At 49.3% G+C, this 13,249-nt stretch overlaps 1 protein-coding gene across 4 annotated transcripts in view; it reads right to left on the bottom strand.

The window, feature by feature from the left end:
* The window catches only part of slc12a9 (solute carrier family 12 member 9), a 37,590-nt gene that overhangs the window by 4,103 nt on the left and 20,238 nt on the right, over positions 1–13,249 (bottom strand). For 2 of the 4 annotated variants that reach the window (XM_043683551.2, XM_087982793.1), the window contains exons 4-11: positions 12,371–12,670; positions 9,980–10,087; positions 7,792–7,903; positions 6,456–6,613; positions 5,287–5,369; positions 3,653–3,777; positions 1,944–2,136; positions 1,156–1,330 (exon numbers count right to left, since the gene is read on the bottom strand). In XM_043683551.2, the coding sequence (XP_043539486.2) occupies positions 1,156–1,330; positions 1,944–2,136; positions 3,653–3,777; positions 5,287–5,369; positions 6,456–6,613; positions 7,792–7,903; positions 9,980–10,087; positions 12,371–12,670 (1,254 nt within the window). The remainder of the gene's footprint in view (positions 1–1,155; positions 1,331–1,943; positions 2,137–3,652; positions 3,778–5,286; positions 5,370–6,455; positions 6,614–7,791; positions 7,904–9,979; positions 10,088–12,370; positions 12,671–13,249) is intronic. The other 2 variants (XM_043683553.2, XM_087982792.1) reach the window with 2 other exon arrangements.

Below are 13,249 nucleotides of genomic sequence, written 5' to 3'. Positions count from 1 at the left end.
TCCAAAGATGTGCGGGTCAGGTGAATTGGCCATGCTAAATTGCCCGTAGTGTTAGGTTAAAGGGGTAAAGGTAGGGGTATGGGTGGGTTGCGCTTCGGCGGGTCGGTGTGGACTTGTTGGGCCGAAGGGCCTGTTTCCACACTAAGTAATCTAATCTAAAAAAAAAGCTGGTCATCGATACAAAGCCCCTCAAAATCAGGGGCTAATACCCCTTTAAGGAGTCAGGTGGAGGGGGGGGGTTAAAGAAGAGGAAATGAACTGTTTACCTAGTCCATGCTACACGTGACTCCATGCACACCAAAAATGGCCAAGCAAGCAACCCATTAAAGGGGCAACTAGGGATGGCCACGACAATGACATCCCAGGAAATAAAACCTCTGGAGCAGGGGAGGAAAAAGGTCCGAATCCCACTTCACAGTTGTGAAACGTGGTAAAGAAATTTTAAAAGCCACAGATGGCAAGAGGCGAGATTCCAGGTCAGCTGTGCAAATAAAATTTTAAAAAGTTGCCTCTGCAGCTGAATTGCAGCTTTAGGGAGTTGGGTCGCACAGGGTGATTAAAAAAGGAAAATGGAAAGAGGGAGTGCCAGATAATCTTTTAAAAAAAAATGCTAATTGATTTCCCCCCCCCCCAGGTGTCATATTATAGGACTGGGCACCTCATCCGCACTCCTCTGGGTTGGTACAGTTGGCATCCACATGTAGCCAATCTAGAACGTTACACCCATCACCAAAACTATAGTCATCACGAGACACCAAAATCAAACCGGTCGTATAAAATTTTGATAGCAACCTCTTGATTTTGTTGGGAGCGGAGGGGGCTTTTCATTTCAAATTATGTTTAAAACGAAATGACACTGTCGGGAGGGCCCGCCCCCACAGCCCAGAACCCCTCATGCCCCAGACCTCAGCAAAGCCCCAAATCAATGACAGAAACCAGAAAATAAAGCAATACTGTTATATTGGCCACATTATTTTTGTGGCCCACCCCCTCCCCCCACCGACGTTTGGCTCATGTGATGGCTTTGCTTGATTAGTCATCTGGCCAGGCAACCCAAGAGAAGCTGTGTTTCGGCAACTAGTCATAAAATGTCACGTATAGGTCACTTCGTACCGACCTCCACCCTCTCCGACCGGAAGAAAGGCGCCATCTTACCAAGGTCCCCGATTTGCACGTGGCCCAGCACAAAGAGCCCCCCTTTCTTGAGGTCGTTGATGAAGGTTATGAGCTGGGCGCTGGTCCGTGGATTGGCCACCATCAGCAGGATCTGAGGCCTCCAGAACTTGACGTGCTCTTTCCGGACATCCAGCAGCAACAAATACTTCCGCACCTGGAAACGGGAATAAAGACAACCTGACCCGTGATGTCCCAGCTTCCAGGCCTCAGGCCTGTAGGTCACCGCGTCACATTCCGCATGCAGGATTAATTGCAGCCTGTAATCCAGGCCAACACTGTCTGGGGTCCACCATGACGACAGCCTGCTCTGACCGAAGAGTCACCGTTTCAGTTGAGATGCTAAAAACAGAGGCCCCCCCCACCCCAGAGGCTGAGCAAGACCCTGTGTTGACCCCGAATTCCACTGCCCCCAGTATCCTGGGGTCAATGTTCACAGTGGAGGGGAGAAGATAGCAGGGTGTTACCCTCCCTCCCCCATTCTCCCCCGCCCCCACCAAAACAGTGATGTTACCATTATTAGTAACACCAGGAGAACTCAGTGGGTTCCAATCCCACTGGCAGGAAGACAAATTCAACTTGGAATCCAGAATCAAAGCTATTGGTGGCTACAGTAACCGTCACTAACCCTCACCGGGCATGGGTGACTCCAGACCCAGGGCAAAGTGGCCAATTCTCAAGTGATCCCTTGCAAATCAGGAGCTAGCAAGCCAACATAGCTCAAGGGGGCCAATAGCAGATTTCCGCCCACCCCACACAAAAACGCTCACCTGGTGGAAGATGAGGGCCTGGCTGATGTAGCCCCAACTGCTGGTCGGAGATCGGTAGTGGATCACCACCAGGAGGGCGAGCATGAGGACAATTCCACACGAGGCGTAGGCTGGATTGATCAGGAACATCATCACCAAGCAGCTGATGATGCCCAGCAGGCACGTGTGCCAACTGAAGAGCTGGAAGGTCGGCCTGAGTGAGGGGAGACACCACCGTTACAAACACCTCACAAACGACACTCCCCATTTGGAGAGCCAAGGGGGCCATTTTAGGCCGCATCCCTCCTACAGTTCACCCCACACCCCCCTCGAAAGGGAAACTTCAACGGTTTCTCCAAGAGACACAGTCTCAGGAACTACCGCCCACGGAACATTTTATACCGAAAAAAAGAGAGTCCATCCATTCTTTCGAGTCATACAGCACGGAAACAGACCCTTCGGCCCAACCAGTCCATGCTGACCATAATCCCAAACTAAACTAGTCCCAGCTGCCTGCTACTGGCCCATATCCCTCCAAACCCTTCCTAGTCATGGACTTATCCAAAAATGTCTCAAGTGTTGTAACTATACCAGCATCCACCACTTTTACAGGACGTTAATTCTATGCACAAACCACTAAATAAATTCACTTGTCCTTTTTTTAAAAAGTCTTTCTCCTCTCACCTTAAAATTATACCCCTAGTCTGGAAATCCCCTACCCTAGGGAAAAGACATCTACCATCTACCTTCTCTCTAACCCTCACGATTTTATAAAATCTCTAAGGTCACCCCTCGGCCTCCTTTCCTCCAGGAGATAAAGTCCCAGCCTCTCCTTATAACTCCAATCCTCCATTCCCAGCAACATCCTGGTAAATCTCTTCTGAACCCTCTCCAGCTTAATAATATCCTTCCTATAACAGGGTGACCAGAATTGCACACGATTTCAGAAGAGGCCTCATAACGTCGTCCTTCTGGATTAGTGGTGCTGGAAGAGCACAGCAGTTCAGGCGGCATCCGAGGAGCAGTAAAATCACAACGTCCTGTACAACCTCAGCATGACGTCCCAACACAAAGGTCTGAGCAATGAAGGCATGTGTGCTAAATGCCTTAACCTGCGTACATGTGATGCAAACTTCAAAAGAATTATGTACATAATTCCCCTCAGTCTGTTCTGCAACACGACCTGGGGCCCCACCATTAGTTGTATAAATCAAGACATCTTTGTAATATCAGATAACCTCCTGCAATGTCAACTCTACCACCAATCTTTGTGTCATCCGCAAACCTACTAACTATACCTCCCATATTCTCATCCAGTTTGTTTATATAAATGACAAACAAAAGTGGACTCTATCAATCCTGTGGAACACCACTGGTCACAGGCCTCCAATCCAAAAAAACCAACCCTCCCATCACTCTCAAGCTGAAGTTTGTATCAAATTGGCAAGCTCACCCTGAACCACTGATCCAATCCAAGTCAGGAATCTCCGGTTAAAATCGAGCTGGGAGTGGGGGTTGAAGGGTGAAGAATGGGGAGCCAGGACGGCAACTATAATTGGTGCAGCAGAGGGGCCGAGTGGCCTGCTTCACATGGCCAGGGGAAGTCACGCATCACTCATTCATCTACATGCAGTCTTGTCCTGCCTCCGGCTAGGTCACTGCGGTAACGCCTGACGGTTATATCTAAACGCAGCGAGCTCCTTCCCCTATTGGGAGGGGGTGGGCATTACCTGAAGTTGGGGGCAGAGGCCCATTCCAGGGCCAGGCAAGCGAGATCAACAGCAGCATAGGCCATCAGGAAGAAGATGGTGACTACCCCAGCGATGGTGTTCAACTTGCCGGCAAACAGCACACACTATCGACGGGGAAGGTGGGGGGAGAAATAAATAGAAACGGGGTGAGATGGGAGGCAAACAAAAAAAAAAGTTAAAAAATGGAGCATGGGTTCACTTTGTTGTTACAGAAATCTTCCCCCAAGAGGCAATGGCCCTAGTGGTACTATTTACTGGAATATTAACCCAGACACAGGATTAGAGTGGCGCTGGAAAAGCACAGAAAGTCAGGCAGCATCAGAGGAGCAGGGGAAACAACATTTCGGCCAAAAACCCAATTCCTGAAGAAAGTTTGCCTGAAACATCAATTTTTCCTGCTCCTCGGATGCAGCCTGACCTGATGTGCTTTTCCAGCACCACACTAATCTTGTCTCTGATCTCCAGCATCTGCAGGCATCACTTTTGCCTTGTTAACTCAAAGAATGTCCTGGGGACCTGGAAGATGGTGGGACTGGAATTCAAATTTTTTTAAAAATCTGAAATGAGCATGAATCCATTGTCAGAAAACCCTGTCTGGTGCCCCTTCAGGGAAGGTAACTGCTGTCCTGACCCAGTCAGGCCTTCACGCAACTCCAGACCCACAGCAAAGGGGTTGACTCTTAACCACTGCCTGGGGCGATTAGGGATGGGTGATAAATGCTGGGCCTAGCCAGCGATGGCCACATCCAGTGAGTGAATAAAGCAATCAACCCCACATTCACCCCCCAAGGGAATTTGGAGTGGAGGGGGGTGAGCATTCACAGGATTGAGGGAACACCTCAAATCAAAGAGCTCCCCTCAACCAAACCCATCTCCTAATTCAGTGGAGGGGAGGCCATTGGCAGAGAGACTGTTGACACACCAGGCCGCTTTTACGGAGCTGCAGGGCCTAACACACTTTCTCCAGATGCTGCCAGAATTCCAGGAACTTTCTTTCACGCCTTGAGGACAATGTCTTCGAGTTAACACCAGTCTGTCGGCACTTCTCATTATTGGCCGGGGTTGGGGGTATGGAGTAGGCCTTCATCATTATCTTGGGACAAATGCTAAAAAAAAAAAAACACCACATCTTTTCCCCCACCCCCCCCTTGACAGCAGGTAAGGAAAGGGGAGGATTAGCCAAGGGTGCCACACAAAATGCCGAGGGGGAGTGATGGCGGCTGGAGCAAGGATCGGGAGGTTAGATCGGGGCCTACATGGGAGGTCAGGAGAAACCACTCCAACTAGTGGGAACAGAAGGGGGGGGGGGGGGGGGGGAGGGGAGAGAAAATAAATAAAGAGGAGTCAGATTTCCAACAAAAACATGGAGACAGAAACAAACAATGGCCCTCAAACAGCGAGTGGGATTAGGGTCTGGAATGTTCCACCAAGACAATGCGCCAATGGAGGCCTTCAGCAGTCACCATGGGAACACCGACACAAAACTAACATTAACTAAGCCATGCAGGAGGGAAGTCAGATGACAGCCCAGGGTAAGGTGGGTGGACAGAGTGGTCCCACAGAGTTCTTAAAAACAGGTGAACATTTCATAACCGAGGTGGTACTGTTCTTACCTGAACCATTAACCAGGTGTAGAGCACTGCGACCCAGGGGTTTCCTGTCTTAGATGTCTTCTTCGCAGGGGCCAGTATTACACCTGTATTACAAAACCAAACCAAACTGGTTAGCAGCTGGAATTCTGCAGCCTTCTGAGGCACCATCTCCTGTGGAGACCTCGCTAACCCCTGCTCCCACAGGTCCACCCCGAGGGGTCATCACACACCACCACCTCATTATCCCAAGATAGCAGTATTCCTGGCCTGTTCCACTGCTGATGGCCCTGGGACCTCTGCCTCAGGAGAAGGGTTCCAAGCCAGCCCTCTGACAGATATGGAGAATGGTTTCTACCTCAACCAACAACAACATTTACACACACTCCAAATGGTGGAGAGCAACACAAGGCTGTAGAGTCATACAGCAGAGAAACAGACCCTTCGGTCGAACCCGCCCATGCTGACCAGATATCCTAACCTAACTTAATCCCACCTGCCAGCAACCCGGCCCATATCCCTCTAAGCCCTCCCTATTCATACACCCATCCAGATGCCTTTTAAATGTTGCAATTGTACCAGCCTCCACTACTTCCAGCTCATTCCATACACGTACCACCCTCTGCGTGACAAAGTTGCCCCGTAGGTCCCTTTAGGGGAAAAAGATTTACAAGGACATTGCAAGGGTTGGAGGATCTGAGGTACAGGGACAGGGCTGGGGGCTGTCTCTGACGCTGCGAGGCAACAGTGCTAACCACTGAGCCATTGTGCCACTCCCTACTTAGAGAGGATGACCCAATGTAGTTTTCTCAACTAGCAAGAGTTGATAGTCAAAGCTGTAATGACCTGCTGTAGATTCAAATCTCATTTTGTAATTATTTTCTCATTTAACAATTGTTAATAGTCATTTACTGCCTTGATGATACTTAAGCCCCTCTGTTTTCACATTGGAAAGCTGTAATACAATTATCTTTCTATTTTCTTGTAGAGCCCATACCAGAAATAGCTGAAAACATTCTAAGCAAGAGAGAGACAAACCAAACTTTTCACACGATGGTTATCTATATGTATTGGCACCAAAACAGCTCAGCGCCAAAGTAATGAGTGGTGCCAAATAGTCCCATTCCAGCACAGAGAGGGCCAGGGTTACTCGGTAACACCGCTGCTTTTTAACCAGTGGCTGGATAACTCACCAAAAAGTTCATCGCAGGCCAGGGCATGGAGAATCCTTGAGGCACCAATCAGGGTACTCATCGAAGCAGACAGCGATGCCGCGTACACACCAATAACCACAAACGGGGGCCAGATGTTGATCTGACGGAAAAACATGTAATCTCCTTTCAGCAGCATCCTGACGCAGCGTGGGGGGGGGGGGGCGAAGAAAAGAAAAAGAAAGGATCAGTTACATAACCCAGGGTTGCATTAAAGGGTTAACCCCCTCAAATCCTTGCCCTTGCACTCTGCAGCTTTCTGTAGAATGCTAGCAGGGTGGAAGCAGGCCATTTGGCCCCAACGCCCCCCCCTCCTCCTTCCCCATGGCCGACCCTAACCTGCACACCCCTGGACATTACAGGACAATTTAGCATGGCCAATCCACCCTAACCTGCACACCTTTGGATTGTGGGAGGAAACTGGAGCACCCGGAGGAAACCCACACAGACACGGGGAGAATGTGCAAACTCCACACAGACAGACACTGGAGGATGGGATCAAACTCAAGTCCCTGGTGCTGAGGCAGCAGTGCTAACCACTGAGCCACTGTGCCTCCTCCTTGATTGACCCCCCCCTCATGATACAGACAAGATTTTACTCAATCTTCTCAAAAGAAGAGTTCCAATTTCCCCAATCCAGAGCTGCTCCTCACCCCTAAATCCAAACTCTTTCACATTGAACCCACGTTCTGCTTCTAAGATTTCAAACGTACCAGTTTAACACAACATTTGCTAGAGGAGGGGGAGGGGGGGAAGTATGGATCAGCTTCCTACTGGCTACAGGGGGCACTGCTTTGGTTCCTGTATCATTCGGATAGGGGTCTGGGAACAAAGAGCTACACCACCTATGAAGGGCATGACCTCTACCATCGAGAAGGGCGAGTGTAAGCATAGGGGAACACCACCCCTGCAGGTCCTCCTCCCCAACCAGAGGTGGAAATGCATCAGTCATTCCTCCAGTATCACTGGGTCCGAATCATGTAACACCCTCCCTAATGCTGCCGTGGGAGGGGCCCTATGGCACATGGGACTGCAGTGGTTCAAGATGGCGGCTCAGCCCCACCTTCTCAGAGGGCAGCCTAACCAGCAATGCCCAAAAGTTGGCCATTTTTTCCCCTCCCATCACGTCCCTGGCAAAGCATGATGGGAACCTCCACCTTCCAGTCCCCATCTCCTTGCCCCTGCCTCACATTCCAGTGGTCCTCGACAGCTCCATGACATCCTCCTCACTTGCCCCTCCCCACCCCTGCAGTTTGGCGCACATTCTCCCAAGGGACCCCCCCACAGAAGGCCCAGGATGGGCTTGACTGGGACTCACCTGTCGCAGGTAAAGCTCACGAGGAAGCAGAGCAGTAGGTAGACCAGGAAGGTGTAGATGACAGCGATGACCGTGCCTTTGGGAATTGCGTAGCTCGGGTTTTTCAAGTCTCCTGGAATGAGAAACGGCCATCAGCAGAACTCCCCGGGCCGTGGTCCGCCATTTTTAAGAGGCCAGACGGTCTTAACCCGACTAAGTGTGTGCACAGCCCTTACCACTTTCTCAAAACACAGATGTTGATGTCGCTGGCTGGGCTAACATTTATTGCCCGTCCCCAACTGCCCAGAGGTTGCGTTGGGGAGCTAGCCTATCACAATTGGACAGTTCTATAGGGCACAAGGGTATCCCCAGCAATGGGGGAAACCCAGGGGGTGTGGTCGCAGGTTTGGAAGGTGCTGTTCACCGAGGGGGGCAAAAAACAGCAGGGACACTGTTGCAGAACATAAAGCGACATTTGGGACAGATGTGAAGAGAAATTTCTTCAAACAGAATACATTTGCCCCGGTTCTAGAATTGGGCCGATTGAGGCTCAGTCATACAGTGTGTGTTTGAGACAGGTCTAGAGTTCCAGACATCAGGAGATATAAAAGCTGACAGCAGGCCGAATGGCCTACATCCGTCCCTCTTTAAGAGTGCGGGAAGATAGGGTCGAGATGGATGGTTAACCACGATCTGAGTGAATAGCAGAACACGGTCAGGGGGCTGAATGGCCTAATCCAGTTGGTGCACCCAGTGTTTGCCACACAAGGAGGAGATGTGCTGGCCCAGTGGTATTATTGCTGGACTGTTAACCCAAAAACTCAGCTAGTGTTCTGGGGACCCTGGTTCAAATCCCACCATGGCGTTTGAATTCAATTTCAAAAATAAAATCTGAAATTAAAGAGTCTAATGATGACCATGAATCCATTGCTGATTGTTAGTGAACCAGATGGGTTTTTCCATGTCCCTTAGGGAAGGAAACTCACTATCCTTACCTGTTCAGGCCTACACATGACTCCAGACCCACAGTAATGCAGTTGACTCTTAAACTGTCCTTTGGGCAATTAGGGATGGGCAAGAACTGCTGGGCTCAGCCAGCAATCACCTCATCCCGTGAAATAATTTTACGAGGGAAACACTAGGATAGTAATAGTCAGTCAGTCCGTCCGTGATCACAAGGATGCTGCAGGACCTGAAACAAATAAAACTGGTAATGCTTATCCACAGATCTGGGAGGCATGGTGGCTCAGTGGTTAGCACTGCTGCCTCTCAGTGCCAGGGACCTGGGTTCAACTCGACCCTGTGTGGAGCTTACATTCTCCCTGTGTCTGTATGGGTTTCGTCCAGGTTGCTGTGGTTTCCTCCCACAGTCCAAAGATGTGCAGGTTAGGGTGGTGTGACTGCACTAAATTGCCCCATAGTGTTCAGGGGAGTGTAGGTTAGGTGCATTAGTCAGGGTAAATCTGGGGTAATAGAGTAATGGGGGGAAATGGGTCTGCGTGGTTTACTCTTCAGAGGGTCAGTGTAGACTTGAGGCCTATCTTATGGTGCAGCCTGGGAGTGGATTATCTCAGTGTCCCAGTTTAGTGGGCTTGGTGGGAGGAAGAGAGCAATGTGCTGGGAAGGGGTGGAAAGGGAATGAAATGGTGTGTGTAGGGATTCTATGATATATAGAAAAAAAAAAGGGTGAGTTTTGATTGATTGGCACATTTACCGAGATACAGTGAAAAGTATTGTTTTACTTACTATCCAGGTAAAAATCACATGTTATGCAAGTACAAGGGCAATGGAACAGAATGCAGAATATATAGTGTTACAGCTACAGAGGAAGTGCAGGAAAACAGCAACTCTAATGAGAGGCCCCTTAGAAGTGTGATAACAGCAGGGAAGAAGCAGTTCTTGAACCTGTTGGTCAGTGTTTTGCATAATTCAGATGTTTGCAGATAATAAAAGGCTGGTCTGGAGGTGGTTCAACTGATGTAAACAAAAAGTCAAATATTTTATTCTAGATTAGCACTCAAATTCGCCCTAGTTGGTGTGCTGGGATTTGAACACACTCCATCACCCACACCCCTTAGGGAGTGAATCCTGAGTTTTTGTTCAAATGCCAGTATCTGTATGAGGCCTGTCCCACAGCAGGGGGGTAGGTATTGGCCCTGGGATAGGGGGGGTGGGGGGGAAATTTTAAAAAAGAAAGAGAGAGCATTACCAGACATGTTAGAACCAGCCATGATACCAGTACAACCATTAAACATGACAGCAAACACTGTCGCAAAGGTCATCATGTATTTGGTGGTGTAATCCACAGAATAATTATCTGGAAAAACAAAAATAATAAAAAAAAACACATTACTCCAGAGATACACACACCATCTCATTCCCTTTCCACCCCTTCCCAACGTGTTCTTGCCCCCATTCCCCTGCCCACTAAACTGGGACACAAAGATAATTTATTCCCAGGCTACACCATAGGGTAGGCCTCAAAGCCTCAAACACCTTCTCCCAGGCCTGGAGGGGTGGAGAGGAACAAAATCACCTGGTTACCATTTAGAAAGTTGGGGTTGGTCGTTTGTTACAACATACAAGAGAGAATTGTACGAGAGAGAGAGAGTTTAATTCCTGGAAGAGGAGTTAATGGACGCTAGGTGACTGTAGGAAAGGCTGATGCTTGCAGTGGGGTGGGGGGGGGGCGGGAGTGGCTAAATTGTATACACTGGTAGATAAAATCACAAGAGATCCAAAATTGGTCAAGTCTTCGTCCACACCACTAATGAGAATGTATATTTACTCTTAAATATAACTGATGTCTCTCACATGACTCTGGCATAGTGTAACTGGCAATTAAATACTAGCTCTTCAAAGATAATCTTCACTGCTCCTACATGTGGAGGTCTTTCCCCACCTCACTAACACCACAAGGAGCACAGGTAGCACCAAACTGACCCAAGATATTCCAAGTGAGTTGGAGAGCTGAAAAAAAAAAGGCGCTTTGGTGCCAATCAGGTGATATCCTAAAATCATCTAGCCCCATTTCCCAGCACCCGGCCCATATCCCTCTAACCCCTTCCTGTTCACATACCCATCCAGATGCCTTTTAATGCTGTCATTGTACCAGCCTCCACCACTTCCTCTGTCACCTCGTTCCATACATGTACCACCCTCTGCGTGAAAAAGTTGCCCCTTAGGTCCCTTTTAAGCTAGCCACCTCCCTCCCCCTCCCCACCCCCCACCTTAAACCTGACTACCACGTATCCTGTAAAGACCACAAGACAAGGAGGAGAGTTGGACCAATGAGACTGGACTATCAGATAATCCTCAACTCCTATTTCCCTCCATCACAACCCTCGCTCCCCTTCCTGATATAAAAAAGTATCGCAGCCTTGAATATTCTCAATGACGGCAGCAAAGAAATCTACAGATTTACTTCTCTCAAGGTGAGGTCTACACCCCCAACCTTTATCCCAGAAGGATCACCCTCTGGTCCCAGACTCTTGCACAAGGTTTGGGGGGGTGGGGGGGGGTGGAAGAGGAGAGTGGTGGAAGAGAAGTGGGGAACAACCTCACTGTATCTGCTCTGACAAGTCTCCTGTGAATCCAAAGCGATCTCTCACCTTTCCTTAACTGCAATGAGTACAAGTCCAACTCATTCAACCTCTCCTCATAACAATCCCTCTGTACCAGAGATTAAACTAATGAACCTTCTCTGGACTGCCTCCATTGCCAGTATATAATTGGGTCAGCTCAGTGGTTAGCGCCGCTGCCTCACAGCGTCGGGGACCTGGGTTTGATCCCACCCTCTGGAGTTTGCACATTCTCACGTGTGCCTGCGTGGGTTTCCTCCCACAGTCCAAAGACGTGCAGGTTAGGGTGGATTGGCTGTGCTAAGTTGTCCCATAGTGTCCAGGCTAGGTGGGTCAGCCACAGCAGATGCAGGGTTACAGGGATAAGGTGGCTTCCATACTCTAGGTTTCTGCAATTTCCATGAGATAAAAAGACTTCTTTCTTCCCATGATTATGACAAGATGGGGTGGAGCTTAACAGTCTACAGCATTAACTCTTTCAGGTTCCTATTGGAAGGATGCTGTGAAACCTGAAAGGGCTCAGAAAAGATTTACAAGGATGTAGTCAGGGTCAGAGGTCTTAGTTATAGGGAGAAGTTGAACAGGTTGGGTTGTTTTCCATGGAGATGGAGGGGTGACCTGAGAGGTTTATAAAATCATGAGGGACATGGATAGGGTAAATAGACAAAGTATTTTCCCTGGGGTCATGGAGTCCAGAACTAGAGGGCATAGGTCTAGGGCGAGGGGGGAAGGTATAAAACAGACCTAAGGGGCAACTTTCACAGAGGGTGGTGTGTGTATGGAACGAGCTGTCGAAGTGGAGGAGGCTGGTACAATTACAGCATTTAAAAGGCATCTGGATTGGGTCGATGGATAGGAAGGAGTTAGAGGGATATGAGCCAAGTGCTGGCAAGTGGGGGTAGAGGAGGTTAGGATACCTGGACGAGTTGGACCGAAGGGTCTGTTGCCATGCTGTACATCTCTATGACTATGACCACAATCTCACGCAACAGCAGGTACGAGAACCCGTGTGGACTTACCCCAGAGGTTTTCCCGCAGCGTGGCCATACTGAAGCCGGTGTAGTTGGTGTAGATGGACTGGCTCTCGTTCCCCACCTGCCTCACAATGACCATGGTCTTGGGGCTCACCACGAAGAAGCTGACCATGATGGTGAGCAGGACAACGTGGACCACCAGAAAAATCAGGAAGCTGGTCTTGGCATAGATTTGAGCTCCAACTAGACACACCAGGAGACAGAGCAGCAGGATGCTGGAGGCATACAGGACATCGTACAGGTAGTTCTGTGGGAGCACGTGAATGCCACTGGACTGGGCATCTGCTGGACCACGGTCAGGGAGAGGGTGGTAAGACAAGAGGAGGGGGGGCAAGTGGTTATTTAGGAACGGACCAAAGAAACAAGCCCACCAACACACCCCTGCCAACATTCAGTGAAAAATAGCACCACATTCATACCACAGACTACTTAGCCTCCATTGGCCACTGTCCCCTTATTGTGGAGGGGGGGGGGGGTGGGGAATGATACAAGGTGGAGGCCAACAGCCCATCTGCACCCATACTGGCCCACCAACCCTCCTCGCTTCTTCCCCCGGGGAGGAATGGGGACACAGACGTCCCTGCATTCAACTAGATAGTAATTGATCAAGTCTTCTCTTACAGAAAGAAAAATGGATCAGCCATTTGACTGAAATTTCTAAAGAGGTATATTTGTCCGTATTCTCCAATATGGCCAATCACCAAGTTTTATAATTGCCCCGTCCTTTGGGGTTCCTCACTCAGAAACCGGCTCATCAGTTGTCAATCCTTTATACTGTCGGGCACTCTTGCCTTCATTGTTCAGATCATTGAGAATAGAAATTGGGACACGTACAGGAAACTGGTGAAGCGAGGTGTCTCCTGG

This window comes from Chiloscyllium plagiosum, unplaced genomic scaffold, assembly GCF_037043375.1.
Source record: "Chiloscyllium plagiosum isolate Xiang-an unplaced genomic scaffold, Cpla_swu_hap1 HiC_scaffold_44, whole genome shotgun sequence".
NCBI lineage: Eukaryota > Metazoa > Chordata > Chondrichthyes > Orectolobiformes > Hemiscylliidae > Chiloscyllium > Chiloscyllium plagiosum.
The sequence above is the reverse complement of the archived record's forward strand: the minus strand, read 5'-3'. Positions and strand labels throughout refer to the sequence as shown.